The sequence below is a fragment of the Penaeus chinensis genome, chromosome 32, assembly GCF_019202785.1.
Source record: "Penaeus chinensis breed Huanghai No. 1 chromosome 32, ASM1920278v2, whole genome shotgun sequence".
Taxonomy (NCBI): domain Eukaryota; kingdom Metazoa; phylum Arthropoda; class Malacostraca; order Decapoda; family Penaeidae; genus Penaeus; species Penaeus chinensis.
Window position 1 is genome coordinate 9271651 of NC_061850.1, and position 18786 is coordinate 9290436.

The window sequence follows — 18786 nt, forward strand, 5'->3', positions numbered from 1 at the left end:
AAGTTGAAAATTAACCGAAAGAGAGAGAGAGAGAGAGAGAGGGAGAGAGAAAGAGAGATAGATAGAGAGAGAGAGACGAAGGGACAGAGGAGAGTACAAATCGAAAAATATAAACAACAACAATTCCGATTTCAATTTAAATGCAATCACGGTATCCCGCCTTATCCTACCCTTCCCCCCCCCCCCCATCCCTTCCCCTCCCTCTCCAAACGCACACACACAATCGTGGACTCCCCCTCCCCCCACCCTCCTCGATCATGGACCCCCCATCCTTCCTACCCTACCCCCCCTTACTGCTCTGATTCGAACGGATTGAAACTCACTGGAGGTTGAAGATCAAACTAAGTAACTCCTCCTGCCTATGAGACAAGGAGCAGGAGGAGGAGGAGGAGGAGGAGGAGGAGGAGAAGGGGGAGGAGAAGGGGGAATAGGGGGAGGAGTAGGGGTAGGAGGAGGAGGAGAAAGGGGGGGAAGAAGAGGAGGAGGAGGAGGAGGAGAAGTAGGGGTAGGAGGAGGAGAAGGAGGAGTAGGAAGAGGAAAAATATTGAGGAAGAAAAGTAAGAAGAGAAAGGAAAAGGAATAAGAAATAAGAAAAGAAGGATGAACAGATAGAAGGAGGAAGAGAGGGGAAAGAGCAAAATGACATTAATATAAAGAAAAAAGAGTTAGATCCAACAGGTTATTTCAACTCAAATCAAATCACATCAATTTACCTAAAGAACTTCCACTAGCTAACAAACTTACACCAATTTACCAATTTAATCCTCATCAAAGCAACGCAAACTTTAGAAATAAGAAAGAAAATAAAATCTCAGGTAAAATCACAATACTTCCCACGTGACTTCCAATGCTATCTTATTTGAGACCCCGCTAATATCAGAGAAAGAGTTAATATCCCCTTTTCTTGTGTGCGCGAAAGAGAAAAAAATGTTCGAATCAGCCTGAGAACGGAGGGGGAATGATTTAATTTCGCCGGGAGTGAATCCAAGGTTCAGGTCTGATAAAATGCTCGTTGATGAAGGTTGACACACTCTGGAAATGATTCTTTGGTGGTTCTCTCTCTCTCCGAGGTGGGTTAACAGAGGGAGAGCAATATACTTATTTATGTATATATGCACTGCATATATATATATATATATATATATATATATATATATATATATACATGCATGCACACACACACACACACACACACACACACACACACACACACACACACACACATACATATATAACGCACACACACATATATATGTATATATATATATTTAAAGCGTGTGTATGTGTGTGCGCACGCGCGTGCGTATGTGTAGATATATGTTTGTATGTAGATATATGTTTGTATGTATATATATATATATATATATGTACTCTCAGGTAAGAATAACATGACACACATGTACGCATATGCACCATACGTAATATCGAAGCGTGAGCAATTTACTCTGCTAAACAAAGAGTGAATTTGCACATGAAAGATAAAAAAAAAAAAAAAAAAAAAGTGGAGCACGATGATAATTCAGTAGCTGACAGACAACGAGCGTATAATAATAATTTCATAACGATAAACAAGATTATAACAACAAAATCTGTTGCATATTTATAAATAAGACAATATCTTATTTATCCCTTTCGGATATTATATATTATGTGAGAAATACATTACTGGTTTATAGAGATTGACAATTTATTTTTTCAATGCATAAACATTTGAGGTTTGGCGCCTTTCTCTATACAGAATGTAATTTTTTTTTTTTTTTATTAAATTCATACTCAATATAAATAAGACGTGTTGCTTTTCACTCAATATATTCATAAAACTGATTTTGAAATGTTATCTACATCTACATATTTATGGGTTTATCCTCTTCGAATATATTATTTTTTTCTCTTTCACGTACCTTACATTCACTGCCGCTTGTGGTAAATCTTATACATACGAAGGAAACACAAAATTATAATTCTAGGCTTACATCCCTAGTTCAGAAAAATAGATTATATAACTACTACTGCTAATAATATTACTATTTCTATTATTATTACTACTATTATATATATATCTCTCTCTCTTTCTTTCTCCCTCCTTCTCACTCTTTCTCTCCCTCCCTCTCTCATTCCTTCTCCCACCCTCCATCTCTCTCTCTCTCCCTCCCTCCCTCGCTCGCTCTTTCTCCCTCCCTCTCTCATTCCCTCTCCCCCCCCCTCCATCTCTCTCCTTCCCTCCCTCTCCCCCTCCCTCCCTCGCTCGCTCTTTCTCCCTCCCTCCCTTCCTCGCTCGCTCTTTCTCCCTCCCTCTCTCCTCTCTCCCATTCTCATTCTTACCCCATTTATCACTCCCTTTTTTCCCTCTCCGACAGTTACCAGTCGCCTCCAAGAATGTCCCGCTCAGTCTTCCTCATGTTCACCGCTCTCCTGGCCCTTGTCGGTCTCGTAGTCTCCGCGCACGTGCAGCCTGTCCAGGAAAGGTATGTTTTGAATTCGAGTGTTCGTTTTATTTGAGTTTTAGCATTCGATTTTCTTTGAGGGGTGGGGGTTAGGGTTAGAGGGGGGGGGGGGGGCGTTTGGAATTTGAGTTTTTTTTATTTATTTATCTTGGAATTTAGTTTTTTCATCGGGAATGCAAGCACTGGAATGTAATTTTTGGGGACGAGAATTTGTTGTTGGACTTTAAGCTTTGGAATATATATATATATATATATATATATATATATATATATTTAAGCTTGGGATCATACAAGTTTTGAAATTTAAGTAATTTAACATGTGGAATTTAAGGTTGAGTTTGGAATTTATGCTTGAAATTTGTTTGAAATCTAAATTTTGAATTCAAGTTTCGAATTTTGTCAAGGAAATTAAGTATTAGGAACTTCTGTTTCGTTTCCATGATTGTTATTCATGGTATTATTATTGTTATTGTTACTGATGTTATTATTCATTGTATTATGATGATAATTGTTAATATTTTCATCATTGATTATTATCCTTATTAATATTATCATTATTACTTTGATCATTATTGTTATTACTGTCATCACTGTTGCTATTAACATTATTATCATTATTATTGTTGTTCCCATTGTTATCATAATCACTACTGTAGCCAGCATTATTATCATCATTATTATTATTATCACTATTAGTTTTACCCTTATTATTAATAATTATCATTATAACTATCATTATCATTATCATCCCTATTATTACTATTGCCATTATTATTGCTATCATCATTATCATTATTTTTAGTTCTATTATTGTTATTATCATTATTACTATCATTATTATCATCATCACTAATGTTGCAATTACGTAGAGCATATTTAGTGTTGTTATGGTATTCTTAGTCATTATCACCTCTATTTATCTAACCATGATTACCGTTTCTGACATTTTCGACTCAGAAAGTCATTAACTTTCCGTTGTTGCTGCTAATACAAATCACCGAAGTCTACGAGAATTCGTAATTCCATCAATTAAAGTTAATTTTTGTCCATCGAAAACTAACTAGTTGATCGACTTTGATAACGAAATGTAAACACTTCATAAGTCATTAAACTTCTGTAAAAAAAAAAAATGAATTAAAATTATGTTATTTATCTCTCTCATCTCTGATTTAAATAATATCCACTTGTTCCATTTCAAGTTAGGTAGCTTTGACAGGAATAGTAACATATATATATATATATATATATATATATTTATGGCGTGACTGATAATGCGATCCCGAGCAAATATCGTCAAGAGGTAATCGATCTTCGGAAAAATGGCGGCCATCCCACGCAAGGCTGCGCGTCGCTGCCTTTGTTTACAATCGCAGATAATCTCCTTATACATATCCAATCGTGGCATTTAATTAGATCAGTGTCATGCCTTCTGTTCCAAGATAGATGATGAAATACTCTTATCAAAACCAATAAAAAAATCAGGCATGTATCATCCACATGAGAAAAAGAGAGTGAGAGAAAAAAAAAGGAAAGAAAAGAAAAGAAAAGAAAAAAAAAAAAAAGCACGCAATAACTTAATCCTGAAACCGATTCCACCGAAAATGGAAAGACCCTAATTCGTTTCCGGGGCGAGTATTGTGTACAATACTATCACTTTCTGGTCTTACTTAGCGGTCTTTATTGCGTTACGCCTCTGATTACCTTTCGTTCGCCTGCGTGGAAAAAGGCCACGGGCATCGAGTCATAGAAAACGAATCTTTGTTTCGTATTCTTTTTCTAGGGGTAACTGCTTGATGTTGTGTGTGACATTTTGTGTTTGTGAGTGTGTATGTGTGTTTATCTGTTTGTCTGTTTGTGTGTGTGTGTGTGTGTGTGTGTGTGTGTGTGTGTGTGTGTAAAGGTATGTATATATGTCTATGCTCGTGTATGCGTATATGAGATCTCTGTGCGTGCGTTTGTGTGTGTGTTCAAGTGCTCAAGTGCCCTCAAGTACTATCTGAGATAGGTCACCTGTCGAAGGCAAATGTCGTGCTACTGACAGGTGGCCCTTGCGATTTCCACATTTTCTTTTCTTTGATACATATTATTGAGAAATATATACATTGCACCCATACTAATTCATTAGAAACTCGTATGGCACATTCAATTATGACATATATAAGCATTTCCTTAAGCAACATGTGTCGTGATATTCAACAATGACTTCCATCCTATTGACTTAACTTCGAAGATCACTAAGAATCCCCTTGGTAAATTTAATCAGCTTGTCAGCGTCGGAAGTTGGTCGAAGCAGACAGCACGAGCAGTCGCCGCCGTCTTCGAGAGTCTTCTAGATGTTCTATTCAGTTTAAGAAAGAGTTTGTTGGATGCGCAGTACACTTCCAATCGTTCCCCTCCTCCTCTCCTCCCCCCCCCCCCCTCTCCTCCTCTTCTCCCCCTCCTCCCGTCAATTGTGTGTTTACCTGCCTGTATTTACCTGTTTGTCTACCTGTATATTTCTAATTATGTAGGCATCTCTCTCCCTAACTCTTTCTCTCTCCCTAACTCTTTCTCTCTGTCTGTCGTTCTCTATTTCTCTCTGTCTGGCGTTCTCTATTTCTCTCGTTTAGTCTGTCTCTCTTTCTTCTTCTCTCTCTCTCTCTCTCTCTCTCTCTCTCTCTCTCTCTCTCTCTCTCTCTCTCTCTCTTCTCTCTTTCTTCTTTCTTTCTTTCTTTCTTTCTTTCTTTCTTTCTTTCTTTCTTTCTTTTTTCTCTCTCTCTCCCTCTCTCACCTCTCTACCTCCCTTGCATGTTCGCGTCTCTTGGATAATAAGGTTATGTCTCCCTTTGCCTGCGACCCACCTTGTTTACGTAAAGGGAAGGAGGATACGAAAAGCATGGAAGATGGACCAATAAACAGGATGATGAAAGAAACAAAGAACCACAGAATAAGAGTGAAAGAAGCGCATCGCAAGAGTGTAAGGAGAAAATAGGATAAGAGTAGATAAAATGAGAGCGAAAAATAATCAGAAAGATAGGATAGATTTATTAATGTGAAAAAAATACGGATAAGAAAAGGAAAATGAGAAATAAGAATCAGTCGAGATGGGGAAGAATGAGATATAGATGTGAATAGACAGAAACTCGAACAGACACATACAGAGCGGGACGAAAAGAAGATAGGAATGAACAGAAACAGATAAAGAGGAAAGATAGGAACAGAGAGAAGAGGGTGATAAAGACAAATAATCAAATTTATTTTGATGAATACGTCAATAGATATGTATAGAACAAACACATAACTGAAAGATCATAAGAATTATGTTGATAGTAATAACAAATTATATGTAATGATGGCAGCATTAATGTAAATGATAACAACAATAAGTCCAGTCTAGCAAATAGCATCAATAATAATGATAATTTTGATAACCTAAAAATGATAATGATAACATTAGTAATGGTAATGATAGTAAGGAGGATAATAATAATAAGAATAATAATATCAGTAAAGATGATAGAGACAATATTGATTATCCAGTCATCAAAGTAATTGTTACAAAGGCTGCCACCTTATCATATTGCAAAAACCCAATAACCTCTTCATAGCCATCGAAATTTACATGCAAACATAAAGTCAGCGTCCCTTTCCCTATCCGACTTCTGAACAGAGAAAAAAATATATCCTCCCTTTTTTATCATGCTACAGAAAAGGATCCTGCGCAGAATTTCGAAAGGGGGAGAATGAAATGAAAACCAAATCGGTTTAAAGCATCAGTTTTAAAAAATGTTAAGGAAAACGGCGTTCCCACTAAATCCGCGACTGCACCGCGCGTTGGACAAATGAGACCCGGCGCTGATACCTGCGTTTAATTTCTTTCCTTTTTCCTTTTTTTTCCTTTCCTTTTTTTGCTTATTTTCTTCTCTTTTTTTTTAGTGCTTCCCAAATGGCTAATGCGCGCTGGGGGGGGGGGGGGGGGTTGAACGGCCCAGCCACAGACACTAAATCTAAAAAAGAAAACGTAATTGAGGAGAAAATAGAGCTCTGTTTGTCATTCCGTCAAAAGAGTAACTTTTGTGTGTGTGTGTGTGTGTGTGTGTGTGTGTGTGTGTGTGTGTGTGTGTGTGTGTGTGTGTGTGTGTGTGTGTGTGTGAGGATTAGAGAAGCTAAATATAGTTCAGCATATGACCATCATGGCTGCACGTAGGAAGAATGTTAACGAATCCTTGCTCTAAAGACTCCACGCTACGATCTCATTATCTGAAGTGTAATTATATATACAGGTATAAATACATGTACATAATTCAAATACGTTCAGGGATATATGCACTAACACACTAACATACACATACACATACAAAGACACATACAAAGACACATACACATACAAATTCACATTCTCATTCATATAAACATACACATCCGCAAACACACACACACAAAGACTCACACACACACACACACACACACACACACACACACACACACACACACACACACACACACACACACACACATTCCATCAATACAGATTCCTCTTCATTTCTAACAATGCCTTCACACTTTTTCAAAACTCCCATTGCTCCCGAGAGACAGAGAGAGAATGAGACAGATAGAGAAAGAAAAAGAGAGAGTGAGTAATCGTGTGTGTGTGGGAGAGAGAGAGAGAGAGAGAGAGAGAGAGAGAGAGAGAGAGAGAGAGAGAGAGAGAGAGAGAGAGAGAGAGAGAGAGAGAGAGAGAGAGAAAGGAGAGGGGGAGAGTAAGAGAGAGAGATAATAAAAAAAAACATAGACTTATAAAGAACCTTTCACAACAAAATCTAAAAACCTAAAAGATCAAACCCTTAAAAATCGAAACGAAAAATACCACCATAACCCCCTTCTCCCCCCCACACACACACACTTAAAAAAGACATTAAAAAAAAGGACAAAAAACAGAATAAAATAAACTGGAATCTATCACCCGGTCCCCCGCGGCATAAGGACGGCGAGTGAGTCTCTTGCTCCACGAGGCGCGAGAAGAGAGCACCGCTTAACGACGAGGCAAGTGGAAAGCGAGATCCCATTACCGTGATGAGGCCAGACCGTAAACCATCGCCTGGTTGACACTTAATGATTTTCTCTTTTTATAATCTTTTTTATCTTTTTTTTTAATCTCTTTGGGGGGGGGGAGGAGGGAGGGAGAGGTGGAGGTGGTCCTTTTAAAACCTTGATAAGGGGGCTTATGGGCGGAGTGAAATATAAACAAAGGCATAACGAGATAGAGGGAATTGGGGTGAGGGGTGAGGGAGGGAGAAGGACGTGGGGAGAGGGAGAAGGGGAGAGAGAGAGGGAGGGGATAGGGGGAAGGGGAAGGGGAAAGGGGGGATAAAAGGGGACTGGTTTGGGGAGGATGAAGGAGAGGGAGAGGGAGGGGAAGAGGGCGGAAAGGGTAAGGGTGAGGAAGGTGTTAGGTGATGGAGAGGGAGAGGAAGGGAGAGGGGGGGGGGGGGTAAAGGAAAGAAAGGAGGGATAAGGAGAGAAAGAGGATGATTGAGTGGAGGTGAAGGAGAAGGTGGACAGGTGAGTGAGAGAAAGGAAATGGGTGAGGGAAATGAGTGACGGGATGGGTGAGGGAAAGGAGAGATGAGGGATAATAACGAAAATAAGTGAAAGGATAAGAAAAGTCAGAGAATAAAGAGAAACGGCATAAGAGAAGAGGGGAAGAGTGGGAGAGGAAGAGGCTAAAGAGCAAACTAATTAACGGATACCTATAAACGAAAAGAGGATAACAGAGAAAATGGAATGTTGAAGGGGAGAGAGAATCAAGAATAATGGATGAGGAATTTTGATAATAGTGAAAATAAAACAAATACGTCCAACAGATAATGAAAATAATGAAAAAAAGTAAGAAAACTGTAGTACGAGGAAAATGACATGATGAAATTGGTATGGTGGACCAGCAGGGGTATGCTGAAGGTAAAACAAGAAGAGGGAGAAAGAAGAGTAACAGAGAGGGATAGATAAGAAGTACTGGGGGAGGAGAGAAATGACAGAGGAGGGAGGAGACAGACAGGTAGGTAGACAGACAGACAGGCAGGCAGGCAGGCAGGCAGGTAGGCAGGCAGGCAGGCAGGCAGACAGACAGAAAGACAGACAGACAAAAAGACAAACAGGCAGACAGACAGAGAAGAGAAGAGAAGATAGATAATGAGAAAAAAACATGAGAAAGAGAGCAAAATTCTATATAAAAAATGCAAAATATTCTAACGATGGAAAACTTTATAAAAATTATAGATTCTGCAAGGACACGTAAGACTCGTAAATTCAATGAAGAGAAGACCAAGCCAATGACATTGTAAAGTGTGTGTGTGTACGAGTGTGTATTTTTTATGTGAGCGTATGTATGTGCGAGCGTGTGTGCGAGCGAGTGTGTGTGCGTGTATGTGTGTAGGCATATGTGCTTGTTTCACATCAGGTAATATCACTGCCAAAATCGTCGAATGCAAGATAGTTAATTAATCCAGTGGATTAGCTGAACGCCAATTGTCCTCCGTTTCGAATGCTTAGTTTAGTTCGTTCCTTCATTGAGGCAACCATCCCGCCTAGTTAATTTATGGCCATGATGCATTACTGATTCAGTATATAAATGTAAGTGTATTTTTTAACAAATTTGTAGAAATTATATGGTCATGTTATTCTTTGTACCTCAAGCAAGGAAGCTATTAGAACGGGAGTGAAACATGGCGTACCATACCAATAGAATTAATTACAAAATAGCGAACCAGGCCAATATCGGAATTGCAGTTTACAAGTCCTGTCCCCTATTGTAACCCGTGTAGGTCATTATTTTATACTAAGGGCACTCTATTATATTAGACGAGTTCATCCGGGTTACGGTAACAAGCATAGCAACACTACAGGTAACAATATAACAACATGGTGAAATCTCATTGGCGCTGAGTAAAGGAAGATCGGGCGTATCAATGAAGACAGAACAGTCACCAATCGAAAATATCCAACCCATCGACTATCACAATGATCATGCCAATCGTCATAGCCCACACCAGTTAAAAAAAAAAAAAAGAGAGAGAGATAAAAAAAGACCTATTTCTCAGGATGATAACCAAGACTTAAGAGGGGACGGGGGAGGGGCCTCATCTCTGAGCCTGATTGGTCGGAAATTACATTATGGGGGATGTAAGGGCTTAGTATTAACAGGGCAATTACGTGTCACTGCTTTGGGACAACAACAGAGGCCAGACTAGCGGAAGACGAGGCGCCATGCCGGTTGCGTCATTGCGTCTCTCTTCCTGGACTGAATTCACGCTGAGCTACACGTCATGCTGGGTTACTGACTCCTCCTCCTTCGTTCGTCTTTTGTTCTTTACTAGAAAAAAGGTGGAGTTTGTTGTCGATTTTGGAATGATGGGAGGATGAAAAGGAGGATGAGGAAAAGATGGAGGATGAATAGAGGGACGGTAGAAAAATATATGTTTTTTTGTAAATACACAAATTAAAATCAGAAAAAAATATACTAGGCATCAAATACATTCTACTATAATAACATTAGTATTTCTTAAGATGTATGTGCTTGGAGACAAATGGGGAATAATAAAAAAAAAAAACAAGGATAACAAAAAGACGAAGGGTAAAAAAATGATGGATGAAATAAAGGCAAACCGATGTGAAAGCGAGACAAGGAAACGACCAAAATATCTTTATCGACGAGACAGTGTCAAAAGGTAATCAGTTGCTCCTTTCCCGCAATCAAGACTCCAAGACGAAGCTATATTAGCCATTGTTCCGGAGATGATCTGACTGCGTGATTAGTATTCCGATTTTCGGTGGGTAATTTGGTTGTCTGTTAGTAGAGTCTAGTAAATGAAGTTCTGGGTTGGTATATGCCTCTTTCGTAAGAAAAAAACACGGCGCTTACTCACAGGAACAGTTAGAAACTAAGACACATGCCTACAAATACATGGGCATACACATGCGCGCATACGCGCATAAACACACGCACCCACACATATAAACACGCACGCATGCACGCACGCACGCACACACACAACACACACACACACACACACACACACACACACACACACACACACACACACACACACACACATACACATACACATACACACACACACACACACACACGTGAGATATTTCTTCAAACCCATTTATATCCACACATGCATGTATACACGAAGTCCTCTACCTTTTTTTTTTTTTCTTTCTTTTTTTTTTACTTAATGTTCCTATAATGAAAGTTTATGAAGGACTATGCATCATTATCCTTTTTTGTATTCTTTTTTTTTTTGCCTGCTGTAGTAAATAGGTCATTATGAATTTTTTCCTGCTTGTATAAATTTCTCTCTCTCTCTCGTTTATCTATTTTAGAGAAAAATATATATAGAGAGAGAGATAGAGAGAGGGAGAGAGGGAGGGAGGGAGGGAGGGAGGGACGGGGGAGAGATAGAGAGAGATAGAGAGAGATAGAGAGAAATAGAGAGAGAGGTAGAGAGAGAGAGAGAGAGAGAGAGAGAGAGAGAGAGAGAGAGAGAGAGAGAGAGAGAGAGAGAGAGAGAGAGAGAGAGGTTGGTCATGAAGATGGGAGAGGGTGGCTAGGAGTGGATGGTAACAGAAGGGAGAAGTGAACTGAAGGAAAAGAGGAGAGGACAGGAGATAGGCATGAAATGAGGGGAAGAGGGCGAGGAGGAAGATGGGTAAACGAGGGGGGGGGGAGGAGGAGGAGAACAGGTAGATAGGGAAACAGAAGGAGGGGAAAAGGAGGAAGGGGAGCTTAAGTAAACAGGTAGAGGATGAAGAGAGAACAGGTAGACGGGGATAGGGAAGGAATGGAGAGATAGACAGGTAGAGGAGAGGTGAACTGAGGGGGAGGAGGGAGAGATGAATAAGAGGAGAAGGAAAGAGGAAGAAGCCAAACTTGTGGACTGAGGAGACCAGATTAGACAAGAGGGGGTAGAGAGAGGAGGAGGAAGGTGGGGAGTGTAGATGACGAAGGGAGAGAGGTTAATCGAGAGAGGGGAGGATGAAGGGGGAAGAGGAGGGGTGAGAGAGAGGAGGAGGAATCGGAAAGAGGAGAGATGAGAGAGAGGAGGAGGAATTGGAGGTGAGCCGAGAGAGGGGAGAAGAAAGAGGGGTGAGAGTCGAGAGAAAGAGGAGGAGGAGGATAACTGAGAGAGGGGAGGAGCAGAGAGAGTGGAGAAGAAAGAGGGTGAGAGAGCCGAGAGAGAGGAGAGGAGAGCCGAGAGTGGGGGGAGGAGGAGGAGGAGGAGGCAGGGCGTGGGAGGCTAAAGTGCACCAAAAATCGTATCTCATTTAGTCTTGAGGGGATGAATTTGTGACGTCACGGTGATCTTCTTACTCCTTCTGGAATGATAATTATCTGTCGTACTGTTTCGTGTCATTGGGATATCTTACAAGACACTGGTCGGTATTTCTGCCTATACTTATTTCTATTTGCTGGTTTTCCCTTCTCTCTCTCTCTATCTATCTAATAAATCAATCTAAAATTGTTAACTGTCAAAAGAAAACAAGCATAAAATGCAATGGTAAAAAGCGAAAAGAAATAGAAAAAAGAAAAAAGAAATAATAAGAAAAAATATACGAGTATGTGTGTGTGTGTGTGTGTGTGTGTGTGTGTGTGTGTGTGTGCTTATGTACTTATATATATATATATATATATATATATATATATATATATATATATATTCCTGCTTTCAGTGATTGTCCTTTGTTTTTTTTCGGTCGTAGATATGTGCTACAACTATCTCCAGTAGAAGGACCTCCGGCAAAGACTTCAAAAGAGTTCATTAATACAATAATTAGCAACTCTTATGGCCTTTAGTTACTCTTAAGGTCTGTAGGGTTCACGGAATTCAGTGTTTCGGCAACAGGTGGCGAGAGGAGACGGGAAAGAAAGGGAAAGGAGAGGATAGGGGAAGGTAGAGGGTAAACGAGGGAGAGGGGAAGGGTGTGAAATGGGATTGAACGAAGGGGAATGGGGGAGGGAAAGGGAAATAGGGGGAAGGGATGGGGGCAGAATGGAGAGAGAAAGAGGAGAGGGAGAAGGAAGCAGAGGGGAAGGGAGGGGAGAGTGGGTGAGGAAAAAGCAGGATTGGGAGAAGAGGGGGGGGGGGAGGGGAAGGGGAGAGATGAGCTAGGAGATGAGGAGAAGAAATGAAAGGTCAAATTAATTAATTTAAAGATCACAGACGAGATCATTCGTGTTGAAGTAAATCCTGTTCACCCCAATGCAAAGAAAACGGAGACTGACTGATCACGTTTTCTTTTAACATCTAACCGGTCCAAACGCTAACAGGACTTATCACAACCGCCTAATGGTAGAGCAAACAACACTCACGATATTAATAATATTCGCGGTAGTAGCGATAGTTATACATATTTTGTTCTCTTCACAGCGAACTCTCTAGCGTACCAGAGAGGCTGCGCGAATTCCTTCTCATCAGACGACTTATCAACAACCTCAAAGCGGCCGAGGCTGGACACGAGATCCCAGCGGCTGTTGAAGATCCATCAAGAATCCGGTAGGTGTTCTTGCTTTTGTCCTTGTTTGTGCCATTTTTTGTGTTCGGGGGGGGGGGGGGCAGGGGGAGTTAGATTGTTTGTGTGTAAATATTCACTGTTTGTTTCCAGGGAGGTTTAGATAGATTTGTAGTTGTTGTGTCTGGGATGTCAAAATTATTTGTAATATCGTAAGTCCCAGTATTTTCTAGTATTATCATCATTATCATCATCATTATTTATGTTATTATCATCATCAATGGCATTATCTTTTGATATAGAAACATAATGATAAACATCTTTATAATCATGGTCAGTGCTACCATCTCTGAGATTTTAGTGTCATGTTTAGGGAATTGATTAGTGAAATTCAGTTAATGAACCTTATTTACATATTATTAAACGAATAATGATAATCTTATTCAGGCTATGTATTTAATCTAAAAAAATAACGATCATCAAATACTAACACCTGCAAATATTGTTTTTTCTCTGTGCCTTTTGAAAACTTGTTGAAACCGAAATTATTATTGCAGCTATATGTTATCTGTTATCTCGCGGTAGAGCAGTGATTCTCAACCCTTCCTTTATCGTTTACCCTGGAAGTAATTTGCCATTCACCCCCATTTTCCATTAAGAAGACGAAAAAAGAAACGGAAAGAAAAACATAAAAGCCCTTTTATTATTAAGATTTTGCATCAAGTAACAAAATAGAAATATGAGAAGCATCAGCGCGCCAAATGAGTATTGATTTATGCTACAGAGCTTTTAAATCCCAGGGACTAATTTCACCCCTGGTTGAGAATCGCTGTCGTAGTAGAGCTTCCGTAGTCGTAGAAGCCTCGGTGGCGGAATTCCTCTAACCCTTCAGCCCCCCAGGAAACGCACCTGCTACATCAACGCCGGCCTCTCCCACGGCTGCGACTACAAGGACCTTGTAGGCGCCATGGCCGAAAAGAGCTACTGGGACTCCCTGTCCTCTCCCGGCCGCAGGAGGAGGGCCGCTGAGGTCGCCTCCGGGGAGTACCAAGCCTCAGGTTCCTTGGAGCTCTCCGAAGAAGCTCAATGAAGCTCTGGAGGGCGTGGAGATAGCAGTAGACTTTCATGGTGAGCTTTGGTGGTGGGATGCTCATGGGCGGGGTGTGGTGCTTAGGTCCCTTGTGCACACGCATGCGTATATGCACGCGGAATCCATATACATGGACCCACATATTCCTAACACACCCATACACCCACACACCCACACACACAATCCACGTCAGTTAATAAAAGAAACGATTGAGCATGTCTCGACCAGCACCATTCCTCTGCCATGAGCAACGCTTTCTTAGAAAAAGCAAAGATAAATCTTTTCCATTAGCTTGGGTACTTCTCTTCACTCGTGCTTTCACTGGACTTTGTGATGTTCCCAAATTCCTTTTCCTGAGATGCGTAGACAATACTATTCGGAAGTAATGTTGTGTGTGTTTTCTTGTAGATTTATTTTCTAGTGATTTGTAACCAACGTTGTTTTAAAGTGACGATTTTGTTATTACTTTGCATGTCTTCTTGTAGATTTGCTTTCCAGAGACATGTAGTCGTTTGCTATCGTTGGAAAAATGGCATGCACCTTATTTTCTAGTATCCGTTCTTGTAGATCCGATATCAATACGCCGCTTGGCTATTTGATATCTTTACACCTTCTTTGCAATTCATTCTTACATCATTTACTCCCTCCCTCCCTCTCTCTCTCTCTCTCTCTCTCTCTCTCTCTCTCTCTCTCTCTCTCTCTCTCTCTCTCTCTCTCTCTTTCTCTTTCTCTTTCTCTCTCTCTCTCTCTCTCTCTCTCTCTCTCTCTCTCTCTCTCTCTCTCTCTCTCCCTCCCTCCCTCTCCCTTTATCGCATAGACCTCACGGTTACTCCTTTAGCGTACCTTCGTCTTTTTTTTTTTTTGCAAATTAGTGAGGCAATTTCTCACCACCGTCTTTTCTCCCCCTTAAGCTGATCCGACGCTGCCCTCATCCCCCCAGCCTCTTTAATGAAATCACTCTTTATCTGATCTTATCTCCCCGCCTTTCCAACGTTATCACCCTAATACTTTTCTCCTTTTCAACCCCTAAACTCGCAGCTGTCTAGGTTTATCTCCCTTAATTTCTCTCCTTTTTGGCTTTCTACCCTGGTCTCCTCTAATCTCGTCTGAGCTTCCCTAATCTCCCCTCAGTCCCAGGTGAGATTTCCCCTAAGATTTCCCCTCTCCGACCTTCCGAGGTTCTTTCTTTGCTCCTCCTTACTGGTCTCTCCAGTAACCCAAGTAACCTCTCCCCTCCCCCCCTCCTGGTATCCTCCTTCCGCTCTGTCTGGTAATCTTTCCCTCTCCTCCCCCCCCCCCCCCCACCCGCAGTAACCTCCCACACCCTCTTCTGCAACCTCCCCGCTCTTCCTGGTAACCTTCCCCTCCCCGTTCTCCCTCATTATCTCCCCTGCAACCCCCTCTCCCCCCCTCCGCTCTTCCCAATAACCTACTCCTCCCCGCCCTCCCGGTAACCACCTCGCTCTCCCCGGTAACCTCTCACGTTCTCCCGGGTAGCCCCTCCCCCCAAACGCCCCGGCACTTCCCTGTAAACCCATACTTTCCCGGGTAATCCCCCCCCCCTACCCCGTTCTCCCCAGTAGCCTCCCCCCGACAGTCTCGTCTAACCGCGGAGCCTCCGCCCCCCGCAGCCTCGAGCACGAGCTGCAGATGCTCGCCAAAGCCCTCGAGGCCGACATGGACTTCGAGGACCTGCACGTGTCGACCCGCGCCGTCCGCTCCTTCTGCGCCGGCAACGGCAGCAGGCAGTGTCGCAGCTTCTGCTTCAACCTCGGCGACCGCGCCTGCTCCGACGGCGACATCGGCGGCAACGGCGAGGACTCCCACTTCATCGAGAGCGGAATGAACCCCGGGAAGTAGGAGGTCGGGCTCGGTCCCCCCGGCCGCCCGACCGACCGACCGACGACGACCACGGTTGGTTCGGCCGCGCGGGAGTCGCTCTCGGCGGAGGTGGAGGCGCTCGCTTGGGCTGCGGTGGCGGGACGGATGCGTGTGTGATGTGTACATACATACAGACATACAAACATACAAACATACAAACAAACAAACAAACAAACAAACAAACAAACATACATACATACATACAAACATACATACATACACACATACATACATACATACACAGACAGACATGCACACACATGTTCCACAGACCTACAAACACTGAACAAATACACATTAAAACATGTATAGATACCGATACACGCACATGTATATCTGTGTGTGTGTGTTTGTGTTTGTGTTTGTGTGTGTGTGTGTGTGTGTGTGTGTGTGTGTGTGTGTGTGTGTGTGTGTGTGTGTGTGTGTGTGTGTGTGTGTGTACATACATACATATATATATATATATATATTTATATATATAATATATATATATATTATATATATAATATATGTTTGTGTGTGTGTGTGTGTGTGTGTGTGTGTGTGTGTGTGTGTGTGTGTGTGTGTGTGTGTGTGTGTGTAATGACAAAATGAATGTCTATGTAGATATCAAGTAATATTTATTGAAAACAGAATTTACCAATTACAGTTTACTTTGCTAAATTGTTAATCTTCATCTATCCTACTCCTCAATCAACGTCAAGTAAACAATCTTTTTCAAATTGATATCTATATCTAGACACTCATCTTTAGCTACAGCGTTGAACAACAAAGCACTCTATTTACCATTAAGACCGACGACTCATCACGTTGTCAAAACACCTGTATATTGTACTTAGGCGTGAATCGGATGGCGCCTTTTTGCCATTCTCTTGCTGCCGGATTCTCGTTCTATGTCTCGATCATCTTATTTCATCCTTCTCTGCGTGTTTTCTTTATCTCTTCCCTCTATATCGTCCAGTAGTTTGTATTTTTTTTTTTTTTCAGTGATGGCACCGTAAAATATAAAAAGGTTTTTCAGTGGCACTCTTTGCTTCACCCCCTCCCTTCCGCATGAATTTCCCTTTATAACAGAATGCATCATCTGTTTCCTGAATCACTGTGGCTCAAAGTAAAATAAAAATACGGTTAGTGTAAGACTCACCAAAATGATAAGAGTAAAGTGAAGTCTAACGAACTTAGGAAAAGGCATTATATCCTAAACAAGGTAAGCAAAACAATCAAAAACAATCCTCTGAATTCGCATCACTTCCTTAACGTGATGCCGTAAATACAGTTCGTGAGAAAAAAGCTGAAAATTTAATTTAATATCTGTAACTCCTTTGGTGAGATATATTTAATTTCACTTTGGAATCTTGTAACCGGAGGAGCTGGCATCGGTGCCCCGGGTTGCAGCGTCACACACTCTGGCACTACTAATATAATCTATCGTTTAATTTGATTAAAGGAACACTTCAGGAATCTTCTCCTTTGATAAATTCATGGTTCAGATTATAGCATATTCTTAAACAATTTAATATTTATCAAAACAGTTTGTTATTTGCCATGAAGAAAAATGAGAAAGATTAATAGACATTTACACCTTTCTAAAATAAACCTTCTCTTTCCTGCAGATTGCCATGCCGTCTATGATTGATGCCATGATACTCTACACTGTCCTCTGCAAGATTTCTGCATCTCTGCTGATATTATACTACCCTGTACATTATAAAAAAAAAAAAAAAAATACAGTGAAAAATTATATTCAAGCCTATAATTGTATGATATGAAAATACTGGATCTCAAGAATTCCCTGTCTTTATTTTTATTACATATGAAATGAGGGAGACCCTAGGAACGTGAACAATAACTGAGGAGAAAGAGCAAACCTTGCCTTGTTTCCCGTTTTCGTTGAGGTGTACATGTGCAAACGTATTTCGCTCTAATGTCTTTTATGTTGTTAGCGTGAGCACAATAAAGTAATAACCCAACTTCATGACATTGCTTATGGAATGCTCAGACTTATAAATATATATATATATATATATTTCTTTCGTTTTAGTTACGTTTTTGTCTCTTCTTTTTACTTGTCTATCTTTCTTTCAAGTTATGTCTGTCTATATTTCTGCGAACTTTCTGTATTTCTTTTCGTTTTCCGATTCTATATCCATAGGATGAATAGAACTAGTTGCCTTAATTTCTCTTTCAAGGTATGCTTTTGGGGCTGGCTATTTATGTAATATATATAATATATACTGTACACATATACCTCTGACCGTTTTCTATAACTGTGTTTCGAGGAGACTGCTCATCTGGTTACGGAAAAATGACACTTCCAGCGGAGGGAAATAGGGTCGGATTCGGACTGCCACGAAGTTGAATGAGACGAGCAACATAATTTCAGACTTGAATTAAAAGCCTGAGTTTGACAAAGAAGTGGAATGATTGTAAATACACAATATTTCAAATAAACGAAAACAATAGCGCTTGTGTTATCATTGGCTCTCCTACAAAGTTCCCCGGAGAAAATATCGCAGGAAAAAATATATCTGAATACCTGAAAACGAGAATCTTAAAGTTATGTGCATAGACACAGTCACAGGGGCAGCTTCCAAGATATCTCAAATAAGGAAATATATGGACAATGGAAAATGGAACATACTGCTTTACATAACTATTTCACGAATATATAAACCTACTCTTCTTATAATATTTCAGTTATAATTCAGTTATGTATCCAATATATTTACACGTTAACGTATTGTTATAAACTACGGGAAAACAACCATGCAAGGATTCCCTATCTAAATAATTTTAATTCAAATTAATGCTTTCCACCACGCAGTCGAATTGAAAGTTGTGGGTAAGAAAACAGCTTAATAATTATAAGATACTTTT

The 18786-nt window shown here is 40.7% G+C and overlaps 1 protein-coding gene across 1 annotated transcript in view; it reads left to right on the forward strand.

Moving 5' to 3' along the window:
• Positions 1-18373, forward strand: part of LOC125042640 — a 60969-nt gene extending 42596 nt beyond the window's left edge. The window contains exons 2-5 of the mRNA XM_047638412.1: positions 2358-2465; positions 12857-12982; positions 15660-15942; positions 17523-18373. Coding sequence (XP_047494368.1) covers positions 2377-2465; positions 12857-12982; positions 15660-15888 — 444 coding nt within the window. The 5' untranslated portion in view covers positions 2358-2376 and the 3' untranslated portion in view covers positions 15889-15942; positions 17523-18373. The remainder of the gene's footprint in view (positions 1-2357; positions 2466-12856; positions 12983-15659; positions 15943-17522) is intronic.
• The last annotated feature ends 413 nt before the right edge of the window (positions 18374-18786 follow it).